Raw genomic sequence first — 18,183 nt, 5'->3', positions numbered from 1 at the left:
CCTTGGTGAGGCCCAGAACCGGTTCAGATAATCGCCACTGGGTGTTGCTGGCCGTTAGCCGGAATCCAACTCGAGTCGCCGGGTTCGTAGCGCAGCGTAGCGCTAATCGCTACGCTACCGCTCCCCACTATATGGACCAAAAAAGACAAAGATCCCCCGTATAGCCTTAACAGACTGTTGGGGCAAGTGCTGTTAGCGAGCACCTACGAAGACCGGAACGGCACACGAAGGGGTAGGTGGCCAGCACAACGCCCGACCGCCTTTGTCTCCCTAGTGGCGATGTTTACACACCGCACCAGGGACTCATTTGAGGCTGAGTCGACCTATGCGAGGCCCAGATCCGGTTCAGATAATCGTCACTGATTGCTGGCCGTGAGCGGGAATCGAACTCGGGCCGCCGGGTTCGTAGCGCAGTGTAGCGCTAACCGCTGCACCACCGCTTCCCACTATATCGGCCACACACATTGGCAGGCGCGCACACACACACACACCTATACAGTGTACCTATCTACCCTACCCTTCTACACACACACACGTGTGCGCGCGTGCACGTGTGTGTGTGTGTATATATATAAAGGCTGTCGGGCCTATTACCCCACGAGTGTGATGGACGATTTCGCGCTCACGATATACACCCGTGGTGGGTGATCGTTTTTATTAATAGTGCATTGGGGAGGTTGCTTCGTAACCCTCGCTAGCGTGGGAATGTGGGGGGGCTGGTGGGGGTGGGTGGAAGGGGTGGGTGGGGGGCAGGGAGATGGAGGGGGTAAGTGGAAAATGGGAGCGGTATAAAATAAAAACGTGTTTCATATGGGCAGGGGGAGCGGTGGCGCAGCGGTGAGCGCACTGCGCCACGGAAACCCACCCGCGTTGAGCTGAGTTCGATCCCTAGTACACACACACACACAAAGCGAGTACCAGGAGCCGTAGCGGATCAGTACGTCAACGTATTTACAACGCACGTGTTGATTTTTTGTTGAGGAGCGGTGGCGCAGCGGTGAGCGCACCGGGCTGTGGATTTGGCTGTCCGAGTTCAATTCCCGGAGACGGATAACGTCAGCTGGCGAGTCATTTAATCTTAGCCGGGCGCGGTCAACCCTTTCACCAACCAACTACTGACCGGCGCGGTGAAGTATGGTCAAACAGTCCCCATGACCGCAATGACCAGTGGTGTACAAAGATAAAGGTCCCTCCGTATAGCCTTAACATGCTGCTGGGGCAAGTGCTGTTAGCGAGTAGCACCTATGAACGTCGGCACGGCACACGAGGGGGTGAGTGGCCAGCAACCACGCCCGGCCGCCTTTGTCTCCCCCCTCCCAGTGGCTCTGTTTTACACTTTGCATCAAGTAACCGCTTGAGGCTGAGCCGACCTAGGGGAGACCCAGGACCGGTTCAAGTGGTGTACGTATTTTCAAGCAGCTACACATTGAGGTGGAGGGTGATCATGATGACAGCAGACGGAGACACGCATGAGACGGACAGACCTCTTGACAGACAACTCCACCTTTGTTAAATGTTTAATATTCGTCGTCGTCTGATCGCGGGGTTGGGACTCATGCGACACCACCGCCTTCGTGTTGGCGGCAGAGGATACAACGAGACAAAGACAAAGGCCCCCTTCCCCCCCCGTAAAGCCTTTGACAGACTGCTGGGGCAAGTGCTGTTGGCGAGCAGCACCTACGAAGGCCGGCACAGCCAACCCCACTCCCTCGTGTGCCGTGACGGCCTTCGCAGGTGCTGCTAGCCAACAACACTTGCCGACAGTCTGTTCTATTGTCTTTGTGTGGTCCAGGGCCTCCTCCTAGGTCAATTCGGCCTCAAAATGAGTAAACATGGTCACTAGGGGAGACAAAGGCGGCCGGGCGTGGTATTGACCACCCGCCTCCAAAAAGTCTGCGAAGGCTGTATACGGAGATTATGTTTTGTGTGTGTGTGTCAGCATGGGTGTGTGTGTGTGTCAGCATGTGTGTGTGTGTGTGTCAGCATGGGTGAGTGTGTGTGTGTGTTAGCATGGGTTAGTGTGTGTGTGTGATCAGCATGGGTGTGTGTGATCAGCATGGGTGAGTGTGTGTGTGTGATCAGCATGGGTAAGTGTGTGTGTGATCAGCATGGGTGAGTGTGTGTGTGTGTCAGCATGGGTCAGTGTGTGTGTGTGATCAGCATGTGTGTGTGTGTGCGTGTCAGCATGGGTGAGTGTGTGTGTGTGATCAGCATGGGTGAGTGTGTGTGTGATCAGCATGTGTAGTGTGTGTGTGTCAGCATGGGTGAGCGTGTGATCAGCAATCTTCAAGGCTTTATAGGTGGTGGATATGGGGGGTGTGGTGGTATTTGTCTCAATGTGTGAGCGTGTGCGCGTATCGTTAAACACAACAGGCAATCGTTCTCGTTGTGTTCACGTGTCAACCGGTCTCTCTCCCTCCCTCCACCCCCCTCTCTCTCTCTCTAGGTGGAAGATGCCGTCAACTTGAATCTTGTGGATCAATCGGTCATCAAAAAAGGTGAGGGCGCTGCTGTGTTTTGTGTGTGTGTGTGTGTGCTCTCTAGGTCGACTCAGCCTCAAATGAGTGCCCGGTGCGGTGTGTAGTAAACATCGCTACTGGGGGAGACAAAGGCGGTCGGGCGTGGTGCTGGCCACCCACCCGTGCCGGCCTTCATAGGTGCTCGCCCAAGCAGCACTTGCCCCAACAGTCTGCCAATGCTCTCTGGGAGATCTTTGTCGTTGTGTGTGTCGAGCGGTGGCGCAGTGGTTAGCGCACTGCGCTACGGACCCGGGCGAGAGAAAGTTCCAATTCCGCTGACGGATAATATCAGTGACGAATATCTAAGTACGGGTGCTGGGCCTCTCCTAGGTTGACTTAGCCTTAAACGAGTACCCGGAGCGGTGTGCTAACGTAAGCATTGCGGAAAGGCGGCCAGCACAACCGGACGTGGTATTGGCCGCTCACTCCCTCGTGTGCCCCGTCGATTATTTTAATAGCTGCTCTCTGACAGCACTTGCCGCACCCGTCTGTTAAGGCTATCCGGGAGATCTTTGTCTTTGTGGACTTCTACAGCTGTTCGCTAACAGCACTTGCCCCAACAACCTGCGTAGGCTGTAGGACGGCGAGAGGGGGGGGGGGGGTACGCGTGGGGTCTCTGTCTTTGTGTGCGTCAGTCACGCCGCAACCTCATTGATGGTTGTACCCGAACCGTCATAGCTTGCGGGGTGGAGTTTATTTAGTTTTTCTCTCCAGCGTCCACCTAAAATTGCACGCGATTAGCGGGGGGGGGGGGGGGGGTTCACGCCCAATCGCAGGCTCATCAAATCGACCCGGTGAAATGTCTCTCCCCCGTTTCACTCGTTCGCTCTCAATGCCACTTGCTTCCATGAACGTGACGGCTGCTTGCAAGCGCCCCCTTCGCCAGTCGACCGGTGCGTCTCGCGATTCACGTGGTCGTCGTTCCGACCCCCCTCCTCCTCCTCCATGCTGGGATCCGGCTGCTGTTATTGGCACCCATCGTAGAGTGTCAACACAGATTCGGAGGAACGCTGCTGATGCTGCTGTTCTCTAACAACCGAGTGGGACAACGCGGTCGTCCGGAATAATAAAGGGGGCCATCACAGTGGCGAGATGTTAACTACATCGCCTGGGGCACGGGAGGTCGTGGGTTCGATCCGCGACCCTGACGCCTGCTGCTGTATATTTGGAGTCTGCGCGTCTCTCTCTCTCCCTGTGTTGAGAATCACGCATTTAGACTATTTGGCTGCCACGAATGTCCACGTGACAAGCCACTTTCGTTGACCCTTCATTCTAGACAGCCAGGTCCGCCTCGACTGCGTTGAGCCACCGATTGCGCAACTGCTCGCAACTCGTTTTGCAGAGACGTCCACAAAGACACCTTTCAATTGCACGCAGCGGAGTTGCCTCACAACTGATGTCTCCGGGAGTACAGTCGACTTAAGCCATTCAGTTGCATGCAACCAAGTTGCAATACAACCGATCGCTCGGGTAATTAAATCGGCTTAAGCCATTAAGTTGCAGACAACAAACTCGTCCAACGCAATCGATCACTCGGGTAGTAGACGCTGTCTTTCCGACAGACCTGTTCTTCACCTGAGGACGGCTGCTTGCGTTGTGGCCGAAACGTCGTGAGAATTGTATTTTATTATGTTTCATTTTGATTATTTTATTATTTCCCTCCTACGTGACTTTACCGAAAGAACCAAGAAGATGTATTTTATTATGTTAAATTTTTATTATTTTATTATTTCCCTTCTACGTGACTTTACCGAAAGAACCAAGAAGATGAATCCCTGCAAGTCACGAAAGCTTTAAATCGACATTTTGTGGAATCGACTTAAGCCATTAGATTGCATGCAACCAGCTCGTGCAACGCAATCGATCGCTCGGGTAGTGACAAGTTGCTGGGATGAGGACTCCCGCTTTAAATGAGCCACGCGTCGACCGCCAGTGCCTCGTGTCCCTTTAAGAGCAGCGCGTGGCGGCGCCTTCACAGCCAATCGGCAGGCCGTGACCCGCGGAGACGCGAGATGAATGAGTGGGAGGGGTGGGAAGGCAGGGGGAGTGGGAGGGGTGGGGAGGGGTGGGAGGGGTGGGGAGGCAGGGGGAGTGGGAGGGGTGGGGAGGGGTGGGGGGAGGGGAGGGGTGGTGAGGGAGGGGAGAGGGAAGGGTAGGGAGGGGAGGGATGGGGAGGGAGGGGAGAGGTGGGGAGGGGAGGAGAGTGGGAGGGGTGGGGAGGGAGTGGAGTGGGAGGGGTGGGGTGGGGAGGGAGGGGAGTGAGGGGGGCTGGAGGAATGGAGGATGAGGCGAGAGAGAGGGAGCCGGAGAGAGGGCTCTGACTAACCGCCGCATTTCCTTCCTTCCTGCTTACAATTGCCCCTCGTTCCTTCTAAGTATCCCCCACCCACTTACTCCCCCCCTACCTCCACCCACCCAACCCCCAACAAACCCCTTCCTCCTACTCTCCATCTGCCTGCCCATGCAGTTGCGTTCGGCTTTAAAATCCGACGAGGTGTGTGGAGGGGAGTGGAGGTGTGTGGAGGTGTGTGGAGGTGCGTGGAGGTGTGTGGAGGTGTGTGTAGGTGCGTGGAGGTGTGTGGAGGTGTGTGGAGGGGTGTGGAGGTGCGTGGAGGGGTGTGGAGGTGAGTGGAGGGGCGTGGAGGGGAGTGTAGGTGTGTGGAGGGGAGTGGAGGTGTGTGGAGGGGTGTGGAGGGGTGTGGAGGTGCGTGGAGGGGTGTGGAGGTGAGTGGAGGGGCGTGGAGGGGAGTGTAGGTGTGTGGAGGGGAGTGGAGGTGTGTGGAGGGGAGTGGAGGTGTGTGGAGGGGTGTGGAGGGGTGTGGAGGTGAGTGGAGGGGCGTGGAGGGGAGTGTAGGTGTGTGGAGGGGAGTGGAGGTGTGTGGAGGGGTGTGGAGGGGTGTGTAGGTGTGTGGAGGGGTGTGGAGGGGAGTGGAGGTGTGTGGAGGGGTGTGGAGGTGCGTGGAGGGGTGTGGAGGTGAGTGGAGGGGCGTGGAGGGGAGTGGAGGTGTGTGGAGGGGAGTGGAGGTGTGTGGAGGTGAGTGGAGGTGTGTGGAGGTGAGTGGAGGGGCGTGGAGGGGAGTGTAGGTGTGTGGAGGGGAGTGGATGTGTGTGCAGGTGAGTGGATGTGTGTGCAGGTGAGTGGAGGGGCGTGGAGGGGAGTGTAGGGGTGTGGGGGGGAGTGGAGGTGTGTGGAGGTGCGTTGAGGGGAGTGGAGGTGTGTGGAGGGGTGTGGAGGTGCGTGGAGGTGTGTGGAGGTTCGTGGAGGTGCGTGGGGGGTGTGGAGGGGAGTGTAGGTGTGTGGAGGGGAGTGTAGGTGTGTGGAGGTGCGTGGAGGTGTGTGGGGGGTGTGGAGGTGTGTGGAGGTGTGTGGAGGTGCGTGGGGGTGCGTGGGGGGTGTGAAGAGGAGTGAAGGTGTGTGGAGGGGAGTGGAGGTGTGTGGAGGTACGTGGAGGTGCGTGGGGGGTGTGGAGGGGAGTGGAGGTGTGTGGAGGTGCGTGGAGGTGTGTGGAGGGGCGTGGAGGTGCGTGGAGGTGTGTGCAGGTGCGTGGACGCCGTCTCCAGGGCATGCGCCTCGACCTTTGACCGCTGTCCAGTTAAACGTCAGAATCAGAATATTTATTGAGAGTGGAGGAATCCGATGAGCTATGAATCTATTTTTATTTTTGCAGATGACCAGGTCAGAACGCTACAACAACAAACAACGCAACACAACATGACAGCAGTGCAAAGCATTGGGAAAGTAAACGCGTCACTTGACGTACAGATACAGGTCACTTCAGCGATTTCAGTGGTGACATCACTTCATTGACTTCAGTGGTGACGTTACTTCAGTGACGTCAGTGGTGACGTCACTTCATTAACTTCAGTGGTGACGTCACTTCAGTGACTTCAGTGGTGACGTCACTTCATTGACTTCAGTGGTGACGTCACTTCATTGACTTTAGTGGTGAAGTCACTTCAGTGGTGACGTCACTTCAGCGACTTCAGTGAAGTGACGTCACTTCAGTGACTTCAGTGTTGACGTCACTTCAGTGACTTCAGTGAAAGAACCCAATGTTTGATCTCCCGCGAATCTGCTCGTGGTCCACCCCAAACCGCCTGCACTGCACGAGCCGTGGCAGCAGATTGCGGATGACAGCCCGATGCACAAATGTGAAATAAAAACAGAAACTCTCCGGCGGTGTACAACTGTGGTGGTCATCCTGAACGGAGACGGTGCTCGACGTCCGACGCACGGCGCGATGCCCCGGACCCCCGTACAGACAGGAAGGAGACATTCTAGATTTGAAGCTTGTGTTGCCTCCGAAACGTCGTGATTTATAATTTTACTTCTATTATTATTTCTATAAATTTTATTTTTGTTATCTATTTTTTACCTACGTGACTTTACCAAAAAAAGCTAAGTTTAAAAATGTAAAATAACAAAAAAAAAATTACGAAATGATGAACGAAGCAAAGTGCCGACTAAACCGAGCATCTTCTTGTTTCCACTGATCGTAAAATAAAAAAAGGAGACATCGCAGTAGCGATCACAACTCCGCCACTGGTCGCGCCGACCAACCCCAATGTGAAGGTGAGAGTCGTTGATCTGCGTCTACATCAGCAGCCGTGCGAAACAAGAAGATGGAGAAGAAGAAGATCTTCTTGGTTCTTTCGGTAAAGTCACGTAAAAGGGAAGTAATAAAATAATAAAAACAAAACATAATAAAATAATATAATATAATTCTCACCAACAAGATGAATCCCTGCAGTCACGAAAGCTTTAAATCGAAATTTAAGAAGAATTGGCGAAGCAATATCTCAACATGGACCTAGGCAACGCTCTTCGCCAACCCGCACTGACCTGCCTGGTGAAGTATGGTCAAACGAATCCCATGACCGACACGGTCCAGCAGTGGATCGATTGACAAAGGGGCTGCGATTGTATTACGAATAAACTACGTTCGTACGTGTTTAGAAAACATTATCCATGCGTGCATACTGGGCCGCTTGGTAAGATGAATTGCATAGGCCTACAGCCATAAAGATGAAGATCCCCCGTGTAGCCTTTAACAGACTGTTGGGGCAAGTGCTGTTCGCGAGTGGCACCTAATGAAGGCAGGCACGGCACACGACGGGATGGGTGGTCGCCACTCCATGCCTGGCCGTCTTTGTTTCCCTAAAGCTGATATTTTATACACACCGCACCAGGTACTCAGTTGAGGCTGAGTCGACCTACGGGAGGCCCGGGACCGGTTCGTCCCTGGGTCACCAGGTTCGTAGCGCAGCGCGCTAACCGCTACGCCACCACACACACACACACAAACTTAGACACACAAACATAGACACACACAGAGACACATATAGACACACACAAACATAGACACACACACAGACACACGCACACACACAAACATAGGCACACACACACACACAGCTACACACAGTTACACACATACAGACACACACACAAACATAGACACACACACAAACATAAACACACAAACATAGATAAAGATCCCCCGTATAGCCTTAACAGACTGTAGGGGCAAGTGCTGTTAGCGAGCACCTATGAAGGCCAGAACGGCACACGAGGGGGTGGGTGGCCAGTACCATGCCCGACCGCCTTTGTCTCCCTAGTGGCGATGTTTACACACCGCACCAGGTACTCATTTAAGGCTGAGTCGACCTAGGGGAGGCCCAGGACCGGTTCAGATATTCGTCACTGGTGTTAGCCGTGAGCGAGAATCGAACCCGGGTCGCCAGGTTCATAGCGCGGCGCGCTAACCGCTACACTACCGCTCCCCACACACAGACACACAGTTAGACACACACAGACACACGCACACACACAGACACACAAAGTTACACACCCACAGTTACACACACACAGACACACACAGTCACACGCACAGTCACACACACACAAACACACGCCACTGGAAACATTCTGCGCAGGCAAACGTAGGCAACAATTATGCAAATCCGTGAGAGGCGCGACGCTGTGGACATTAGCGACTGATCGGAGACCGGGCGCGCTTACTTACTGCTCGTGTACACAACCTACAGCGTGTTCGCGACGGGGAGTCGCGAACGGGTCGCGACACTCGACGGTTAGCAGTGGCTCGTGCCACAGCGAGGGAGAGATGGAGGCGGGGAGGGAGGCAGGGAGGGAGGGAGGGGTAACGAGAACCATAAAATTGAACGATATCGTCGCCATCACGGCGGACAGAGTGGAACGACGCGTACGTCCAAGATGAACACCTCGTGCAAGACCCAAACATCACCGCACCTCCTCCATGCCTTGAACTTTCCTCCTCCTCCTGGAACCATCAACCGCAACGTCGGAACATCAACACCAGGCCGATGGGCACCGCAGCGCCTTCGTGAGTGGAACATGAAAGACGCGAGCCGCAGCGGTGCGATTGTGTCCATGCAACCCAAACTACGGAGCGTCTACTCAACCCATAGAGGCGCATGGAGATACACAGAGACCCCTAGAGATACATCGAAACCCGAGAGAGATATTAAAGGCAAACCACAGTCGTGCAAATATGGCCTTGCAAATCCGGACTACGCACAGTAAACCCACTGTTCCATCTCTCACCTGGTCGCACTCTCACCTGGTTCAGGCTCTCACCTCTTCAAGCTGTCACCTGGTCAGTCTCTCATTTGTCAAGGCTCTCACCTGGCCAGGCCCTCACCTGGTTCAGACTCTCACCTCTTCAAGTTCTCACCTGGCGAGGCGCTGTGGCGTACGAGTACTGTGTATATAAGGCGACGTTTTGGGGCAACGACGGGGTGGCAGTGGCGGTGGTGGTGGTGGCGGGGTAGCGTTAGCGAGGCTCGAATCAGATGATCGCTTGCCACCGATGTTGTCCGTGAATCGAACTCGGCTCGTCGCACGGTCGACAGCGCGTGCGGTGCCGCTGAGACCACCGCGTGTTCGCGGTCTCGAAGACCCATCACTGTGTACAGCGCGTGTCCACGACCAATGGGAAACCGTGCCGATCCGGCACGGCTCGGAAAACTCCGTGCCCGAGGCAAGGAGTCCTACCCGGCGTTGCAGTTGGGGGGGGGGAGACCCCCCCGAGTTTAAGCGTCGCCCGATGTGTGACATGTGCCCGCGCGCGCGGACATTGATATTCAGAGTTCGAATGCGGCTCCTCCGTGCCTCGAATCGGTGTCAATCGCGCATCATTCGCCAAGCGCAGCGGCGTCTCAAAACGGTACACATCTGCTCCGCCGCCGTGGTTATTTATGTTTTGGGGTTGGCTTAGTTTCGGCTCAATGGAGCCTCGGGGGTGCTGTAATCTGACTCTCAAAGACTCCCGCAAGTATGTGTACACTCGCGTCAGTCACGCTTTGTCCCTGCCGCCTGTGTGCGTCTGCGCTGGGGAGCGGTGGTGCAGCGGTTAGCGCTACGAACCTGGCGACCCGGGGTTCGATTCGCGCTCACGGACAATGCCGGTGACGATTATCTGAACCGGTTCTGGGTCTCCCCTAGCTCGACTCAGCCTCGAATGTGTACCTGGTGCCGTGCGTAAAAACATCGCCACTAGGGAGATAAAGGCGGCCGGGCGTGGTTGCTGGCCACCCACCCCCTCGTGTGCCGTTCTGGCCTTCATAGGTGCTCGCTAACAGCACTTGCCCCTAGAGTCTGTTAAGGCTACACGGGGGTTCTTTGTCTTTTGTGTGTGTGTGTTAGGAAGCGGTAGCGCAGTGGTTAGCGCGCCGCGCTAGGAACACGGCGACCCGAGTTCGATTCCGGTCAACCCCACCGACGATTATCTCAACCGGCTGAGTCGACCTGGGTCTCCGCGAGGTCGACTCAGCCTTAAATGTGGAAAAACATCCCTCGCCACTCGGGAAACGAAGGCGGTCGGGCGTGTTGCTGCGCTGCGAACAGGAATTGCCCCAGCACCCGGAGGCTATGGCGAGGGGGGTGGGTGCGTTCCTTGTTGTAGGGGGGGGGGGGATGTGGAGTCTGGACGCACACGCAAAGATGCGTTCATGCGACGACAAAAAAATCCCCGCGCGCGCATCGCCTGCATCAGACTGTCGCGCCGAGTGCTGCTCGCGACGGAGTGGTGTGGCCGGGCACAATAAAACCACGCCACTCTATCTACATATCGCACGAGGTACTCGTTTGAGGCCGAGTCGACCTAGGTAAGGCCCAGAAACCGGTTCGAATTTTACTCGGCGTCTCCGGGTTCGTGGCGCAAGTTGCGAAAAGCCAACCACCGCGCCACCGCTCCGCACGATGACAACAAAGACAAAGACCCCCCATATAGCCTTAACAGACTGTCGGGGCAAGTGCTACTACGATGGCCGGCACGGCGCACGAGGGGGCGGGTGATCAGCGCCTCTCCCCGGCCGCCTTTGTCTCCCCAGTGGCGATGTTAGCACACCGCACCGGGTACTCGTACGAGGCTGAGTCGACCTAGGGGAGGGCCCTGGACTGGTTCGGATAATCGTCACCGGCGTTGGTGTGCCGTGGAGCGGGAATCGAACCCGGTTTCGCCGCTGCGCTAACCGGCGACGCTACCGCTCCCCTCGATAACGAAGCACACAATGACCCGCGTGCGTTATTGCTCTCAAACAACTGTTGGGGCCAGCCGTGTTAGCGAACCCCCCTCTGCACACCTCGCTCACTTAACAAAGACACGCGCGCACACACAGTGAGCGAGCGAGAGGGGTTCGCCGGGAATTATGAAAGGGCCGCTTTGTTTGAGCGGGCCCCCGTGTTTAATCTTAAACCAGGAGAGAGAGAAAAAAAACACACTCCGCGTAATCCCGGAATAATCTCCGCCGCGCATTGCCCGTCCGTTTATCGCTCAGGGTCGATTAGCCGGCCACTCACTGCCGTGGGGGGGTGGTGGTGTGACGTGGGGGGTGGTGGTGTGACGTGGGGGGTGGTGGTGTGACGTGGGGGGTGGTGGTGTGACGTGGGGGGGGGGGGTCATGTGGAAGAAGGAGGAGGAGGAGAGAGGAAGGGCGGCGTGGAGGAATTGTATATCACGATGTAACACGATTTTTGTACCTGGCTAGTAAGTGTTATTTTCTTATTTCTTATGCCTTCAAAGTCCAGAAAATGGCTATTATGCCTCACAAATGTTGCTTTTGTGACCAGGACTTTACGTGAAGGAATGACACAAATTTGCTCGTTTTCTCATTGAAAATAGATACATTTCAAAATATCACTGTCCTAGATTTTGACTTATTTTTTTATAGTGTTATTTTGCTTTTTATTATTTTCAATAATTGTTTTTTTTTACTTGTTTTTTTTCTTCTTTTTCATTTTTTCTATCTGGAAAGAACCAAGAATATCAATGTCCTGGTCACAAAAGCAAAGTTTGTGGGGAATAATAGACGTCGTCTATTCTTTTGAGACATAAGCAATTTGAAAATTACACTTACTACCCGGGAACAAATTTTCTTGTATTTTATTGTGACACAGTGAATTATTAGTGACAGGGCCACTGAACGGGTTGTAGGGTTCAATCGGCGTCTATTGGCGTTGCATCAACTTCTCACAGCACGACAACAAAAATAACAACAATCATCATCATCAACCGTGTTCAATCCACTGCTGGATGGAGACTTCCATAAGCCGTCACCAGCTGATTGATGATGATGATTATAATGATGATAATGATTAAATAAGTCAATATTCCCCGAACCTCCAATCACCACGGTTGGCTACGCACGGCGCGAAAGAAGTTCAACATTGTCCACACGTAAACCCAACTTGTACATTTCTATCAAGCAAGTTTTGTTCGCTCAAACTGCAACAAAAAACATTCGCGTGGGGCGAGGTAAAGTGTGGTGGGTACTGCTCCCCCCCACCACCAAGACGTCTGAATACGAGGCCAACTTTCCCTCCAGAGGGGCTCGCTACAGCGGCCTCTAGTGGATGACCTGCGTCTTGATCTGTTGCCGTCTCGTGAAGGCGGTGGTTCTTAACGCTTACTGCAGCATTCTCAATTGTAAACAAAAGAAACGATGTACAATGTTAACAAGCACGTGGGGTTTAATGAAACAACAAAACAGTTGGACTTTACGTACTCGTGCTTAATTTGTATATCGATGATTTACCTTTTCTTCTTGGTTCTTTCTGTAAAGTCACGTAGAAGGGAAATAATAAAATAATAAAAATAAACATAATAAAATAAGTCTCACGACGTTGATTTACCTTCTAAAGCAAAATCTGTCCGCGTCTCGCAAAACGCAGAACGGGCCTCTCGCACTGCCAGGGGGTGGGTGCACCCCAGGTGAAGAAACCACTGAGTTCAGGGAAGGCGGGGAGAACGTACAAAGTCGACAGAGAGGGGCGCCTGTATCGGGAATCGAACCTAGGTAACCTTTTTGTTGTTGTTGCTGTTGCTGGAGCAGGTGTGTTTCTAAAAAAGAGTTCTGCGTCAAGCGACAAAAGAGTCGAGCGAAAGCGATTTACCCGGTAACTAATGTGACGATGAAGTTTGGCGAGACGCGGTTTTCCTGTGCTCCTACGCACACACCGCGAGATGACGGGACACATAACTGAGCTGCGGCCGCCGCGTTCCTGTATCATTCCAGGTCGCTGTGTAATTCCGTTTAACGGTGCGAGCATTCCGCGTTATAACGGTGCGAGCGTTCCGCGTTATAACAGGATAAGCGTTCCGCGTTATAACGGTGTGCACGTTCCACGTTATAACGGTGCGAGCGTTCCGCGTTATAACAGGATAAGCGTTCCGCGTTATAATGGGGCGCGTTTTCCATTTTTCAACGGCGCGCGTTCCAACGGCGCACATTCCGCGCGTTCTAACTAAGCGCGTTCCAACGGCGCGCGTTCCGCGTCGCGCCAAGAGCTTTCCTCCGACGGAAGAAGAAGCCGCGCGCGTGTCGCGTCACAGAGACGACTCTGCCACTCGTGCCAACCGACGTGACATTTGGCCACCGCGGTGTGTCCGTTGCAGCGGCGCTGTCAGGCGGCAAGTCGGCCGGAGCGCTGTCCCTGGGCAAAGACGGCCTGATGAGCGCCATGCACGGGAACCCGTCGGAGGTGTTCTGCTCCGTGCCGGGCCGCCTCTCGCTGCTCAGCTCGACGTCCAAGTACAAGGTGACCGTGGGCGAGGTGCAGAGGCGCCTCTCGCCGCCGGAGTGTCTCAACGCCTCGTTGCTGGGCGGCGTGCTGCGCCGGTGAGTTTGGAGGTCGTCACCGCCACCGACCCCCCTTCTCCATCCCTACCCCCCATCCCTCTCTCTCCTCGCCGTGGGCTCACGTTAACGATGCAAATGGGAGGAGGGGGGGACGTTGACAGGAGGAGGAGAAATCCGATGAGCTGTGAAGCTCTTTTTCTTATCGTGCACGCACGTGTCCAGGAGTGGGGCGCACGGGGTCAGCCAGTGTCGTCATCAAGAAACGAAATGCAAAAGGCGATAGGGAGTTAGAGATGGAGCGAGTGGTGAGGGGTGGAGCGAGTGGTGAGGGATGGAGCGAGTGGTGAGGGGTGGAGCGAGTGGTGATGGTTGGAGCAAGTGGTGAGGGGTGGAGCGAGTGGTGAGGGGTGGAGCGAGTGGTGAGGGGTGGAGCGAAGTGGTGAGAGATGGAGCGAGTGATGAGTGATGGAGCGAGTGGTGAGGGGTGGAGTGAGTGGTGAGGGGTGGAGCGAGTGGTGAGGGGTGGAGCGAGTGGTGAGGGGTGGAGCGAGTGGTGAGGGGTGGAGCGAGTGGTGAGTGATGGAGCGAGTGGTGAGGGATTGAGCGAGTGGTGAGGGGTGGAGCGAGTGGTGAGGGGTGGAGCGAGTGGTGAGGAATGGAGCGAGTGGTGAGGGGTGGAGCGAGTGATGAGGGAGGGAGCGAGTGGTGAGGGATGGAGCGAGTGGTGAGAGCGAGTGGTGAGGGTGGAGCGAGTGGTGAGGGGTGGAGCGAGTGGTGAGGGATGGAGCGAGTGGTGAGGGGTGGAGCAAGTGGTGAGAGATGGAGCGAGTGATGAGTGATGGAGCGAGTGGTGAGGGGTGGAGTGAGTGGTGAGGGGTGGAGCGAGTGGTGAGGGGTGGAGCGAGTGGTGAGGGGTGGAGCGAGTGGTGAGGGATGGAGCGAGTGGTGAGGGGTGGAGCGAGTGGTGAGGAATGGAGCGAGTGGTGAGGGGTGGAGCGAGTGGTGAGGGATGGAACGAGTGGTGAGGGAGGGAGCGAGTGGTGAGGAATGGAGCGAGTGGTGAGGGGTGGAGCGAGTGGTGAGGGAGGGAGCGAGTGGTGAGGAATGGAGCGAGTGGTGAGGGGTGGAGCGAGTGGTGAGGGATGGAGCGAGTGGTGAGGGAGGGAGCGAGTGGTGAGGGGTGGAGCGAGTGGTGAGAGATGGAGCGAGTGGTGAGGGGTGGAGCGAGTGGTGAGGGATGGAGCGAGTGGTGAGGGATGGAGCGAGTGGTGAGAGATGGAGCGAGTGGTGAGGGAGGGAGCGAGTGGTGAGGGAGGGAGCGAGTGGTGAGGGGTGGAGCGAGTGGTGAGAGATGGAGCGAGTGGTGAGGGGTGGAGCGAGTGGTGAGATGGAGCAGTGGTAGCGAGTGGTGAGGGATGGAGCGAGTGGTGAGAGATGGAGCGAGTGGTGAGGGATGGAGCGAGTGGTGAGAGATGGAGCGAGTGGTGAGGGGTGGAGCGAGTGGTGAGAGATGGAGCGAGTTGTGAGGGAGGGAGCGAGTGGTGAGGGAGGGAGCGAGTGGTGAGGGGTGGAGCGAGTGGTGAGAGATGGAGCGAGTGGTGAGGGGTGGAGCGAGTGGTGAGAGATGGAGCGAGTGGTGAGGGATGGAGCGAGTGGTGAGAGATGGAGCGAGTGGTGAGGGATGGAGCGAGTGGTGAGAGATGGAGCGAGTGGTGAGGGGTGGAGCGAGTGGTGAGGGGTGGAGCGAGTGGTGAGGGAGGGAGCGAGTGGTGAGGGGTGGAGCGAGTGGTGAGGGAGCGAGTGGTGAGGGGTGGAGCGAGTGGTGAGAGATGGAGCGAGTGGTGAGGGATGGAGCGAGTGGTGAGGGGTGGAGCGAGTGGTGAGGGGTGGAGCGAGTGGTGCGGGATGGAGCGAGTGGTGAGGGACGGAGCGAGTGGTGCGGGATGGAGCGAGTGGTGAGGGACGGAGCGAGTGGTGAGGGGTGGAGCGAGTGGTGCGGGATGGAGCGAGTGGTGAGGGACGGAGCGAGTGGTGCGGGACGGAGCGAGTGGTGAGGGACGGAGCGAGTGGTGAGGGGTGGAGCGAGTGGTGAGGGAGGGAGCGAGTGGTGAGGGGTGGAGCGAGTCGTGAGGGGTGGAGCGAGTGGTGAGGGATGGAGCGAGTGGTGAGGGGTGGAGCGAGTGGTGAGGGAGCGAGTGGTGAGGGGTGGAGCGAGTGGTGAGAGATGGAGCGAGTGGTGAGGGATGGAGCGAGTGGTGAGGGGTGGAGCGAGTGGTGAGGGGTGGAGCGAGTGGTGAGGGGTGGAGCGAGTTGTGAGGGATTGAGCGAGTGGTGAGGGGTGGAGCGAGTGGTGAGGGGTGGAGCGAGTGGTGAGGGGTGGAGCGAGTGGTGAGGGGTGGAGCGAGTGGTGAGTGGTGGAGCGAGTGGTGAGGGGTGGAGCGAGTGGTGAGTGGTGGAGCGAGTGGTGAGGGGTGGAGCGAGTGGTGAGTGGTGGAGCGAGTGGTGAGGGGTGGAGCGAGTGGTGAGGGAGCGAGTGGTGAGAGATGGAGCGAGTGGTGAGGGATGGAGCGAGTGGTGAGGGGTGGAGCGAGTGATGAGGGGTGGAGCGAGTGGTGAGGGGTGGAGCGAGTGGTGAGGGGTGGAGCGAGTGGTGAGTGATGGAGCGAGTGGTGAGGGGTGGAGCGAGTGGTGAGGGGTGGAACGAGTGGTGAGGGGTGGAGCGAGTGGTGAGGAGTAGAGCGAGTGGTGAGAGATGGAGCGAGTGGTGAGAGATGGAGCGAGTGGTGAGGGATGGAGCGAGTGGTGAGAGATGGAGCGAGTGGTGAGGGATTGAGCGAGTGGTGAGGGGTGGAGCGAGTGGTGAGGGATGGAGCAAGCGGGGGGGGGGGATGAACCTGAGGGGAGTGAATCTGTCCCGGGCCTCCCCCGAGGTCGACTCAGCCATAAATCAGTACCTGGTGCATTGTGGGATGGACAGCGGTGATGTTTACGCATTGCCGATGCTGATCATTTTAACGCTGCCGCTGAGAGTGATGCTGTTGATGCTGATGAGTCTGATGCTGACGGTTGATGCTGATGCTGACGATGATGATGCTGACGATGATGATGCTGACCATGATGCTGATAATGCTGATGATTATGATGCTGATAACGATGATGCTGATAACGATGATGCTGATACTGACGATGTTACTGATAATGCTGATAACGATTATACTGATAATGATGACGCTGATAATGATGCTGATAATGATGACGGTGCTTACGATTCTGATACTGACGGTGATGCTGACAACGATGATGCTGACAATGACGTGCTGATAATGATGATGCTGATAATGATGATGCTGATAATGATATTAACGATGGTGATGCTGACAATGATGATGTTATCGATGTGTTGTTGTTGATGACGATTGTTACGCTCGCAGAGCCAAGTCAAAAAACGGGGGCCGCTCCCTGCGAGAGAAACTCGACAAGATCGGCCTGAACCTCCCGGCCGGGCGGCGCAAGGCGGCCAACGTGACGCTGCTGACGTCACTTGTGGAGGGTGAGAGCCCAGCAGCTACATCGTCTCACCACGATACCAACATCGTCATCACCATCATCATCATCACCATCATCATCATCGTCATCATCGCCTCCACATCATCACCATCATCATCACCATCATCACCATCATCACCATCGTCTCACCACGATACCACCATCATCATCATCACCACCATCGCCTCCACATCATCATCTTCGCTTCCACATCATCACCATCATCATCATCATCTATCATCGCCTCCACACCATCATCACCACCATCATCACCATCATCACCATCATTATCATCGCCTCCACACCATCATCATCACCATCATCGCCTCCACACCATCATCATCACCATCATCATCATCACCTTCATCATCATCGCCTCCACACCATCATCACCATCATCATCACCATCATCATCATCAACATCATCATCGCCTCCACACTATCATCACCATCATCGCCTTCACACCATCATCACCATCATCGCCTCCACACCATCATCATCATCATCATCGCCTCCACACCATCATTATCATCGCCTCCGCATCATCATCAATATCCACATCATCATCATCAGCGCTTCCACATCATCATCAATTATCTCCACATTATCATCACCACATCATCACCTCATCTCCACATCACCCCCATCGTCTCATCTCCACATTATCATCACATCATCCGATCACGACATCACCACCACAGCATCGACACATCGCTGCATCATCAACACATCACCTCACCATCTCATCATTCCGTGGACCCATCATCCCATCAACACATGACCTGACCATCTCATTAACCCATCATCATACCATCATCATCATCACTCCATCATCCCATAACCTTATCATCTAATGAACCCATCATCCCATCAACACATCACCCAAACACCACCATGAACACATCGTCCCATCACTCCATCGTATCATCTGCCTTGTATGATCTCCCTCATCAAAACATCACCCAAGCTTCTGCGCTGATCACACCACGTCCGCAG

At 55.5% G+C, this 18,183-nt stretch overlaps 1 protein-coding gene across 1 annotated transcript in view; it reads left to right on the top strand.

Moving 5' to 3' along the window:
• Positions 1-18,183, top strand: part of LOC133353028 (transcription factor AP-2-epsilon-like) — a 75,370-nt gene that overhangs the window by 38,293 nt on the left and 18,894 nt on the right. Inside the window, exons 3-5 of the mRNA XM_061569101.1 lie at positions 2,447-2,498; positions 13,457-13,679; positions 17,072-17,190. Of these exons, the coding sequence (XP_061425085.1) occupies positions 2,447-2,498; positions 13,457-13,679; positions 17,072-17,190 (394 nt within the window). The remainder of the gene's footprint in view (positions 1-2,446; positions 2,499-13,456; positions 13,680-17,071; positions 17,191-18,183) is intronic.

The sequence above is a fragment of the Lethenteron reissneri genome, chromosome 42, assembly GCF_015708825.2.
Source record: "Lethenteron reissneri isolate LAM-NWPU_2019-01 chromosome 42, ASM1570882v1, whole genome shotgun sequence".
NCBI classification, from domain to species: domain Eukaryota; kingdom Metazoa; phylum Chordata; class Hyperoartia; order Petromyzontiformes; family Petromyzontidae; genus Lethenteron; species Lethenteron reissneri.
This window is presented reverse-complemented; position numbering and strand designations above follow the sequence as displayed.